The 12,251-nt window shown below is 39.7% G+C and overlaps 1 protein-coding gene across 3 annotated transcripts in view; it reads left to right on the forward strand.

The window, feature by feature from the left end:
- The window catches only part of dmtn (dematin actin binding protein), a 13,992-nt gene extending 9,831 nt beyond the window's left edge, over positions 1-4,161 (forward strand). For all 3 annotated transcript variants that reach the window (XM_010768787.1, XM_010768788.1, XM_010768786.1), the window contains 2 exons: positions 1,017-1,097; positions 2,129-4,161. In XM_010768787.1, coding sequence (XP_010767089.1) covers positions 1,017-1,097; positions 2,129-2,242 — 195 coding nt within the window. In that variant the 3' untranslated portion in view covers positions 2,243-4,161. The remainder of the gene's footprint in view (positions 1-1,016; positions 1,098-2,128) is intronic.
- Positions 4,162-12,251: the final 8,090 nt, after the last annotated feature.

Genomic DNA, 12,251 nt, shown 5'->3' on the forward strand with positions numbered 1-12,251 from the left:
AGCTTATTTTGTTGTTTTTCATTATCTGAGCCAGTGGTAGCATGTAGATGTTAAAGAGAAGAGGCCCCAAGATGGAGCCTTGAGGTACCCCACATGTCATATTTGTCAACTCAGATGTGTATTTACCTATAGAAACAAAGTTTTTTCTGTCCTTTAGGTAGGATTCAAACCAATTTAGAACTGTTGCAGAAAGTCCCACCCAGTTTTCTAGTCGGTCGAGTAATATGTTGTGGTCAACAGTGTCAAACGCAGCACTGAGATCTAATAATACTAACACTGAAGTTCTGCCACTGTCTGTGTTTAAGTGGATGCCATTGAAGACCTTTACAAGACTAGTCTCAGTGCTGTGGTTTGGACGAAAGCCTGACTGGAACACATCGAAACAGTTATTTAAATGCAAGAAATTACTCAACTGTTGAAAAACTACTTTTTCAATGATTTTACCTAGAAATGGCAGGTTTGATATGGGCCTGTAATTGTTCATTACTGAAGCGTCTAGATTATTATTTTTTAAGAGCGGTTTAATGACTGCAGTTTTCAGGGCCTGTGGAAAAATACCTGAGTGAAGAGATTTGTTTACTATATGAAGTAGATCTGAGGCCATGCAATGAAAAACATCTTTGAAAAATCCTGTTGGAATAATATCAAGGCAGCAGGAGGAAGATTTCAGAAGTTGAATAATGTCCTCTAGGTTTTTATCATTAATCTGATGGAATTGTGTCATGGTGTTTGAATTTATATTAGGTGGACATAGGGACAACACCTTTGCTGTCAAGGAATAGGCAAAGAATCCAGTGTTGTTAAAGTTTAAAAAAATTGTAGTTATAATATCATTCACTCTTATGTTTTTTTTATGCTAATCAAACAAAATAAGTAATTTAGGTGAACTGATCATTTAACCCTATAAAAAAGTTCTGAATGTTATATAGCTTATTATTTGGAGTGATTAGTTGATTGGTGGATGGATTGGTTGGTTGGTTGGTTGGTTTGTTTGTTGACTGCTTGATTTTTTTCAGATTTGCCCCTATGAGATGCTGGTGGTGACCCACAGAGGGCGGAGCAAAATGCCCCCCGGTGTTGACAGAACCCGGCTGGAGGTAAAACTGTCAGCTTTACTTCAAAGTGTTAAATATCATATCATGTCATAGCCGCCACTTGTACAATCTTATCTTGGTAAGCATGTGTTCATTCCTTCAGGTTTCTGAATAAAATAGAGAAGTATTTCATGGTGGCTGGGCAGGGAGGCTGTGGCTCAGTGGATAGTGTGCTGGACTTCGAATCAGGGGGAAGCAAGTTCGAGTCCCACTGCAGTCAGCATGTCGTTGTGTCCCTGGGCAAGACACTTCACCCCAAATTGCTCATGTGGGGATTGTCCATAGTACTGAATAAGTCGCTTTGGATAAAAGCGTCTAACAAATGACATGTAATGTAATGTTGTTTGCAGCCCGTTGAATCATTGGATATTCCCTCTCCCATGATGACTGTTTCCACTCCATCCTTTTGTTAAAGCCCACACATATGGCCTAAATCCCCCGAATACCCATCTCACATAAACTTAATTCCAACCAACACACCACCGACATCTTCTAAAGGAGCAACAAAGATTATCCTTCATCCATAAATTCAAAGGACTTTACGTTTCCCCCCCTCTTCTCCTACAACTGTGCATTATCCCACCCATCCTCATGTACTGCTCCTCCTGCTTTTTCAATATGCTCACTGTCACCAACCGGACCAAACTCCAAGCATCACCAACACTGATGCCTGGATAATTGGACTCCCTGCAACCACCCTCAAAATACTTAACAACAGGGCCATCTCACGCATTGCAACAATAGAATCACACACCCACTTATTCAGTACCTCGCCCCACTGCAATCCGGGTGTAGGCACAGAACATTGAAATGTAAAAGGGCTCGCTTTGAAAAAAGCTTGATTCATGCAGCCTTAAATAACAGGCGTCGCTGCAATGTGTGCCGCTATATGTTGTTGTCTGTGTTATTGTTGTTGTAATTGTATGTATATTGTGTATTTGTAGAGTGCTGTGAACATTTATTTCCCCCTGGGGACAATATATCTAATCTAATCCCTCTGTATCGCTGCCTCTCTCTTTGTCCCTCTCCTGCAGAGACACCTTTCTCAGGAGGAGTTCTTCAGTGTTTTCGGGATAACCATCGAGGAGTTCGACCGCCTCTCTCTGTGGAAGAGGAACAACCTTAAGAAGAAATTCTGTCTCTTCTGACGCCGCTGGGACCGCGTCTCCCACAATGCCCCTGCTCTTCTGGATCACTGCAGGATCCTGGAACGGGAACAACTCAGACTCATTATTATCACCACTGCTTCAACCACCACCATCACCACCATCACAGTCAGACCTGTCAGTTAGACGTCAGGTTTGATCACAGTGAAGGTTTGAATGAAAACACAGTGGCTTTAGATTCCTGCTGCACACATGAACTGTTTTAAAGCAGAGCTGGAGATTCCTGTATCATAAGCTTCTAGATGTCTGTGGAAATGTGTTAATAACAAAACTGCAGAGCGAGCACAGGTCAGGTTTAAATGTGGAAGCACAGAGCAGGTTGTGATGCTAGTTTTGGAAGGTTATACTCAAATTGAGAGCAGAGCCAACACTAGTGGGTCTGACCTACAAAGGAAAATCCCAGTCCCCTCCGCATTCTTAAGCAGATGTTGAAACAAAATGAATTGAATTTCAGAAAGCAATCTGTAGATTTGCTTCTGTAGGCAAATTGATTCCTTGCTAATCTGTTAGCGCTGAACAAGATGCATCGTGATTTGCATAAACAAGATCAATTTTCTCTAGTAAGCTACGGAGCTTCCTTGCTAGCTAGCTAATAATAGCTTTGCGAGATACTTTGCTAGATAATTACCGATAGCTTTGCAAGCTATTTTGTCTATCTAACACCACTTGGTGTGTTAGTAACTAGCTTGTTAACAAATGAGCTCAGCAGCTAGCATCTCTGCAAGAATGCCTTCTAGGAGTATGCGTTATTTAAAGCCCTTTATCATGATATATATCATTTTAAATATTAAAATATCTACATTTGTTATGATATATCTTTAATCAGTAACATCAAGAAAGGTTTAACGGATAAAATAGTTAGACAGAAATGTGTTTTAAGCTAATCTGGCAAAAAAAACATGTGACAGGTAAAAAAAGACCAAGATGTTAAAGTAGCAGTAGACAATCTTTCCAACGTTTCATCCCTCCCCAACTTCTCTGAGTTGTGATGCTGCCGCTGTCAGTCTGTCCTTCGCTTCAACCAGAACAACTAGTAAGCGATATCATCTAGCGACTTCTGGATCTAATGCTAGCAAGCTTCTTTCCACAGTTTGTGCCGTAACTGGAGCCTTAAATTGGAGGAGATGGTACCCGGGTGATAGAAATGCAATAGGGAAACAAAATCAAATGTTCTCCTTATTGTCTATTGCTACTTTAATGCTTACTAATGTATTTGGAATATTGCCATGTCCTACTGACCTTTTTATACAGCAAAATATTTGACATTTATATAATTATATTGTCCAACCCTAATCTCACTAAGCTTCAACAGTTTGTTTCAAATGTTTGAAGACGTGGTATTCAAGGAGTCTCTGGATTATGAAAGGATGTAACAGATGGAGGGGCTTCTTCTATTCAATCTGACAGAGATCTTAATTTCTATCAGACAAGCAAATATTTTATTATCAAGCTTCTTGCTTCAGTCAGGCTTAAAAATAAACATTCCTATAAACTCTGATTCAGGTCTCAACACAGATCTATATGAATAGAGCTTTCAGTGATAGTTCAAAAGTATATATTTCTATTGATTTAGCCATCTATGATGTCATATTGACAGGATTTTTTTCCCAGCACCAAAAAAGAAAAATAGGAGACATTTTGATCACAGTCAGATTTTTAAGCTACACATCCTGAGGACATTAACTTACCACTAAATATATGTATGTCTGATTTATTGATTTGTTATAGGCATATTATTTTCTTCCTCTGAGTCCAGGCCAGACATGAAAAGCTAGTTATGTTTTCCTTGTGCTTTACCTTAAAACTTCAAGATGTTATTAAAATAATATGTCATTATGAACACACCTGACCACAGTCGCAAGATGTTAGAAACACAAAGGAGCACAGGAAATGTTACATCAGACACAAACCTGAAACTGAATAAAAACATGACCACAATTTAAAGGTGGGGTAGGTAAGTTTGAGAAACCGGCTCGAGATACACTTTTTGTTATATTCCATGGAATGCTCTTAAGATCCCGATAGCAATGAATATCTTAAGTGCTTTGACAATAAATCCATAAAAAATGTCATCTGTGGAAGCCGTAGCGCTGTAAAAAGCACGACCAATCATCTGAGCCAGCCCGGCTAAAGTAACTGGATGGCCTACCTGCCTGTCAGCCTTCCATCTGTGCACAAACTAATCTCGTGCCCTCATTGGTCATGTGCACGTTTGTGTGTGTTGGAGGAGGGGCTCTGTAAGGAAGTCTGAAGGACGAGGCAGAGTTTTTACCGGCTGTGTATTTTCAAATTCTAGCGCACTCGAGCTGGTTTCTCCAAAATTACCTACCCCACCTTTAATTAATATTTCTACTCATAAACTAAATCTGCTAATTTGATAGTAACTAATGCAATAAAATCATGTAGTAGAGTTAAAAGTATAGAGGAGCATAATGTGAAAATACAGTGAAGTAAAGTACCTTACATTTTAAGTACCTGAGTAAATATATATTCTTAGTTACCTTCCACAACTGAAGAACACAAACTACTGGGATGTTCTGGTGTTCATATCCTTTGTCGTCCATATTATTTTAAAGTGTCTATCAGGGATTCAAAAATGGTCCGGACTTTTAAGAAAGGTTGTATGACTAAACTTGAATATTTGATATGTATATCAGGGTGGAGCAGCATTCCCTCTCAAAGTTCAGCTCCCATTGGCTGTGATCAAACTGTCTCCTGCTTGTCTTTTTTTCTTAGTACAGCATAAGCCACTGCCCTGTTTTACCTCAGTACACGCATACAGAGATATAAAAACTCACTTTTTGCAGTGTAGAGGAGTGTAGAGGAACAACGATAACCAGAGACTCAGAGCGCTGTGGCAGCAACTCTGTTGGTTTGTCCAATAAACAGGTTATAGGCATTAAGTGTTGCTTAGTGACCACATGAAGTGCAGCTATTTTCTAGTAATACATAGAGAAGTGGCATGTTTGTTATTAAAATCTAAATGAAAATGTAAAAAAGTGAATTATATCAACACATGAATGTTGAGAAAATAAGAGAAGACGAAGGAAGGACCCATTTGGGAAGGTTCCCAAACCAAAGGACAGAGGCATGATGGGAAATAACTGAAGAACATTTTTCTCCTCAACTTCAAACTGAACTGAACATCTTCATTATGTACACATGGACACTTCTTAAGCAAACATAGAAATATATTATATATATATATATATATATATTTAGAAAGTGATATATCCATTAGCATCATATGGATAAATTGTCTTCTTTAGCACATTTGAACATGTCACAGCAACACAGCTGTTGATTTAAAATTGAAATATTGATCTGAACAGACTATTTTAAAGTTAGAATGTATTGCATTTGATCTTTTAGAAAATGAAATTAAAAGAGAGAGGTTGGTACACTGACTGCAAACACATGAGACGTTCCTTAAGCTCCATTACACCCTCCATATATAATCCCTAATCATTGCCGGTCTTTCAGTGTGGTAGATCAGGTTTGTGTGAGACATGTTGAAAAGATGGTAGGCCATGTTTTTAAGTTTCCAGCAAAATTCTGCTTTCTTTGGTCACATTTACAAGAAAGTTACATCTGGAGTTGATGCATTGTGTTTTAAAATGTATACATTACTAGTCATCTTAAATGAACACTTTTAATTATAGCTACCTTTCTTAAAAACATCTATTGGTAGAGCTGGTGGAGAAGAAAAGTTGGATGTTTCTGGTAAATGTATGACATAGATCCTGGACATTCTGATTGTTTTCTCCACATATAACCACACTCTACCTGCTCTCTAAGCCTATTCTTTTATAGTTTTACAATATCCATACAGATGAGAGCAGCATTACGTCGCTGCTTGGCAAAATAACGTCCTCGCTCACTTTTCTGATGAAATCAAGTGGAATATTTTTTGTTTTATCATGCCTAAAGGCCCTGACACACCAAACTGACACCAAAGAACACGTCCCGACGGAACACGACTGTTGTGTTGCCTCACGTCTCCTGCTTCTTGGCCAACAGTCGCACTGGAACACACCGCAAAGACTTTAGCCGACGGCCAAGTAGCACGTACGAACTGCGCATGCGTGAGTGGCAATAACTCTCCTTACCAGCAGGCGGCGGTAGTGTGTATTCGTCATTCAAAAGAGGCAGCAACCGGAAGACAGAAAAGAAGAACAGACTCCGTGATATAAACAAACAACAAATAGCGTGTGCGTTCCATTTTCACTGTCTCGTGCGGTACTGGAGCTATCAGCCATTGGAGTGTTGCTTGCGGAAGACATTCTTCGTGCCTTCTTAAAGCGTTTATTTACATCCCTCACTTCCGTTTCGCTTCACTGATTAGCTAGCTGAACAGCCAATCAGAGTGATTTATTTGGCCCGACTGCCCGACCCGACGCATGTAAGGCGTGTCACGGCCGACGGTGCGGGACACACCAAATTGAGTTTGGGCGACAGGGCACGCTTCGTCGTCCGACTAACGAAAACGGCCGATTTCGGCCTGGTGTGTCAGGGCCTTAAAAGCTGCTGTATCTCGTAATGCACGTCAAACAACAAAAAGATCCAGAGTTCCGAATTTATTTATTTTTTGACTTAGAAAAAGGAAAGATAAATGAAAAGATCTGTGGCATCAGGACACCCACAGAGAGGACAGAGATCATATTCAGTGGGACCCGTCACGCAGCGTCCACACGGCGGCGTGCTTTGAAGCTTGCCGGCGGGCGTGTCTGAAACTCGACCAACAACCAATCGCATGAATCTCCCGACCCGGACACACAAGCACACGGTTTGATTGGCTAGAGCTTGTACTGGCGTATGATTTGATTGGCTGACACTTCCGTCGAAGCTTCAAAAGTTGAACATTGCTCAACTTTGGCTAGTGATTTATTTGGCCCGACTACCCGACCCGATGCATGTAAGGCGTCGGGTAAACATGTTAAAACTCAGATAATGTATATACTGCATTGAAATATACAAAACATTGACAAACCAATGCAGTTCAACTGTGAGAGCCTGCCCTTCGTCCAACGGCTGACTGACCGGACATCTATCGATTTAAATTCAACTATATGCCAATCATCGAACTCCGATGACATTGTTTAGTTTTTTCCTGACTGACCATCCTAATTGAACTTTTTGATGTCATTAGTGAAAAACCGCAAAACCTGTATTTACCCCTGCCAATCGCAGCAAATGTCGTCACCCAAAAGGGGGCGTGGCCTTGGCGTAGAGGGGACGTGCCCAGATGCTGTCATGTATTGAGTGTCGTAGTTCTCAGGTGTTTACAGTCATGGTATCGTCTCTGTATTAATGTGAGTTACTAAAGGATAAACGAGACTCGCAGCACATCTCAAAAAATCATGTTTCAGCATCTCAGACCTGTGTGAGGATTACGGACTGTTCTTCACTCTCACTGCCAACGGCAGAATCACCTCCGCTAAATCCTGCATCACACCCTTCCACGTCTGCCTCGCACACGCTTCCTGTATCTGTTGAAAAAAAAAAAACTGGGAAAAATAACTGGATGAAGATTTGTGAGATGGAGTGAGCGAGCATCGGTCACTTTACGTTGATGATTTCCTTTATTACTTTTCTTTTTCGGGGAATGACTCTGCACTGTTTGATGACACTGAGGATTTATGCTTTGTTCTGATTGGTTGTGTGTAGTTAGAAACAGGAAGCTGGTTGCTGTGACTAACACCATGATGACACAAAGATTATTTCATGATTATTTTGGTTTTTGTTGTACATTTCAAATTGTTTTTCTTTTCTTTTCTTATTTAATTAGGCTGTTTTAACACGCAGGGCGACTTCAGTGGAGGCATGCCACCATCAACATACCAGATATTCTAACTGCTGCATGCATCATTTCATGATGATGATGTCATTTTTATTTAACCTTTAATTAAATAGATTTATGTAACAGCACTTGCAGGTAGAAGCACCCTGGTTCAGGTTTTACTGTCTAAACTCTCTGAAGTTTATGACTCATGACAAACTGAGGTCAGAGGTCGTTGATTGTGACTCGCCTTTCAGAAGCCGCCCTGCTGCTGTACATATATATATAATTATTGTTGTTGTTTTCATATCATGCAGGTGATGTAACAGATGAATGGTGATGTGAGTGATTAACATGAGTTACAATAAAGACAATTTCTATTTGCTTGAGGACACTGAGTTCACATTTCTGTAAGCAATATTTATCATATCATAAGTGACATGGGGATTGAGCCAAAATAAAGTACAGTGTGTTATTGACATCTACATTTTTTGGCATTGGTTAAAGAAGTATTTAGATCCTTAAAGGGGCAGTACTATTATGTCTGTGTTTTCCCTTTCCTGTAGTGTGTTATAGGTTTGTGTGCATGTTAATGGTCTGCAAAGGCTACAATCCCAAGGTTCCCTCCAGAGGGAGTTTCTCTCCCACACACTCCCCCCCTGCCTGAAACGCCTTCTTTAGACTCCTTTGTTTACTTCCGTAACATAGTGACATCACTATGTAACACTTGCACTTCTATTGGCTAGCTCTCCAACACATTGTATAATTGGCTACGGGGAGGGACATTTCTGACACATCTCTAAGCAGTTAACCAATCACAACAAAGCCGGCCAGCTAACCAATCAGAGCAGACTGGGCTCTGGTTTCAGACAGAGGGTGAAAAGAGGCAGTATGAGAAAAATAAAGAGCTTTTTCAACATTAAAGCATGGAGACAGTAGAGACATTAAAATTGGCGTCAGACCTAATGCCAATGAAAACCTATAAAGATGTTTCAGACCCTCCCTACACGCAGATCACGCAGACTGAGTGGGGCCTCATCTTGCGGAGGGGGCAACCCCCGTCAACGCTCGGGTTTTTCACATGAGTGACGACTTGTGGAAGCCTCATGAAACACCTTGTCGTGTGGCCACAAGTTGACCAGGGGCAGCCCTGTTCAGAGTGAAAGATTTGTCTTCTTTCAGAGAGCAGTGAGTGTTGGTCCGCCCTCTCTCTCCTCCCACGTGATGTCACTGAGAGGCAGGACTGGATCTGTAGAGCTCAAACATCTTCACACAGAGCAGAAACAGAGCGAGGGAGTGCACTGAGGAGGAAACCTTTCCGTCTCTCTTTCCCTTCTTTGTTTCATGCTGTGAACTCGAGCAGGGAAATGAGTCTGAAGAACAGCAGCCACTGAGACAGAGACATGGACAAACAGAAAGGTACTGTGGGCACTTTATTACAATGTACATGTGTTTTACATGGGAAACCCTTTACAGTCACATTATTGGTTAAAATGTAATAATAATGATGATAATATTATTATTAATAATTATTATTATTATTATTTTATAGTATAAAGTATATGAAATCAAACTGAGAAGGAAATAACAATATAATATGTAAATTGTAAAATGTGTACTTCTTCTTAGTTCATAGTTTTCATATATTTCTATCTATATAATGTTCTTACCTTAATGTGTAAGTTATTTATTTATTTAGGTCTATCTATTTCCGCTTTGTAATCAGGATATAAAATAAATACGTAAACACTCTATAATGTTGTCATGTATTTGTCGACATGTAATACTTTTACTATGAAGAGATACTGTACATTATATTATAAATGAATCATATATTTATAAATATATGGCTGATGAAAATGTCTGGAATAGATTTCCGGCCTATTTAAGTTTATTTGTTAATATATGAACGGAAAAAACAGAGAGAGACGTTATGGCATTAACTACATCAATGAAAACGTGTATCAACTTAGAACTATTATAAAGTTTTAAATGTAGCATTTACACATGTTTTAATTCTGATTAAATCAAATAGATTGTGTGAGTTGATACCCAGTCTGAAAGGGCTTGGCTTGAGAACCATAGGGCCGCCGGTTCGAGTCCCAGAATAGACCGTACCTTGAGATGTGCCAGTTCACCTCCTGGGCACTGCCGAGGTGCACTTGAGCAAGGCACTACAACCCCCACTGTTCCCTGGGCGCTGTATGATACCTACGGCTCTTGAGTTAAATGCAGAGACTTAATGTCACTGCACAGAAAAAACTGAAACCTTGACTTAAATGAAATGTTTTATGTCAACAGATTTCACATAACTGTATGAGGTTAGTTGAAAGCAATAATATTGTATTTTTGATTTAAACCTAATATTATTGCTTTCAACTAACCTAATGCAGTTATGTGACATTTTCATGTTACATTTAATTAAAGTCAATGTTTCAGTTTTTTCATTGTGAGTGTCGTGCTCATCAATACGGATATTGTGCACTGAAACGTTGACTTTAATTAAATGTATTGTTTCAATTTCACATAACTTTATTAGGTTCGCTGAAAGCAATAATATTAAGTTTAAATACAAAATATTAGGTTCAACTTATTATTATTAACTTACTGTTACAGTTTTTTCAGTGTCGGTGAAAAATAAAAAATAATAGGCATTTATAACTGTGTGGTTATTTCGAGAAAACAATTACAATCTCAAAGATCTGAGGCGTCCATATATGGGAGGGAGGCGTGTGGCAATAGAGCCTTGGTATGGGGATCCGGGGGTCACAGGTTCAAACCCCACTGAAGTCCGCATGTCGTTGTGTCCCTGAGACACTTCACCCCAAATGACTCCTGTGGGGATTGCCCACAGTATTGAGTATGTAAGTTGCTTTGGATAAAAGCGTCTAACATGTAATCTGAGTCATACATTTACAAGAAATAAATCTAAATAACTGAGTTTTTTTTTCGTACAAGTCTTCCTCCAACTTTTCTTCTCAACCAGCTCAATTTTTTTGTAACAAGACCACTTATTTTGATAAAGGTAGCTATGATAAAGGACACGTGTGTAAAACAGGACACATTTGAATCCTCCATTTCCATATATTTCCATCTAAAAAGACAAAATATCTAAATTGGTCCAAAGTGTGGTATGGCGGTGGTATGCTAACTACAGCAGCTCAACAATGGGGAACACCCGTCTGTGCTCCTCCATCCTCCTTCATCATCCTCACTTCCTCCCTGCTGCCCTCAGGAGACAGCACTAATAGACTGTTTAGACTCAGACACACAATTTAGCCTCTGACTGACTCCTGCAGTTGCTTTTAGTTGAATGACTTCCTGTGCTTACTACATGTATGAGGATTATTGCAGTTTATTCCAACTTGGGTCTGATTCGGTAGTATGGTCTGTGCTTATTCAGCCTGATTGTATTTGGGATAGGTTTGAAATGAATCTAGAATGATCATACTTTCATCATGTTTTCTACACGGTTGTCCATCGTTTAGCTTTGGCTGAAGCTCTTGAAATCCCCTCGCCTGGTGTCTTCTTCTTCTGCATGGTGTAGTTGTAGTGACTAAAGAATCAGCATATTATATCATATTCACACACAAACAAGCATTCATTCATGTTTCATTTTGTATACTTTGGGGAAATTCGGTTAATAGTGGTACCTTTGAATAATGACATGGTGGTCAAGTTGAGATCTGTGAACTCCACATCAGATGATCGTGAAGCGTCACATTCAACAGCCATTCAGCTGGCTTGAATGGAGCTATTCTTTGTTTTACTCAACCTTACACAAAGTTACAGTACAATAATGATATGCTGATTATTGGTTACTGCTGTATTTTCTGGTAGTAAGTCTTGGGGTTTTAGAATTGCTACAGTTTCTCTTGTACTGCAGCGCAGGACAACCCAGCAGCTCAGTAATGTCAACGTTTCTGAACTCCTGTTTTTTCTATTTTTACCAACCAGAGGATGAAAGAGAAAGCTGCTCCACACCCCGCAACACAAACAAACTCTTTTTTAAAACTTTTTAACTGCAGCCGGTTTCAGGATCAGCTCTGTTGGCCAGAAAGACACAAATCTGAGCTTGAAACTTTGATTCTAAAATTACTTAAAGGGCCCATGTCATGCTTTTCTGGTTATTACCCGTCCCCTTGTGTGTTATGAAGGTTTTTCTGCATGTAAACGGTCTGCAGAGTCACAAACCCTCTAAGTACACCCTGT

Source organism: Notothenia coriiceps, unplaced genomic scaffold, assembly GCF_000735185.1.
Source record: "Notothenia coriiceps isolate Sejong01 unplaced genomic scaffold, NC01 NC01_scaffold00006051, whole genome shotgun sequence".
Classification (NCBI taxonomy): domain Eukaryota; kingdom Metazoa; phylum Chordata; class Actinopteri; order Perciformes; family Nototheniidae; genus Notothenia; species Notothenia coriiceps.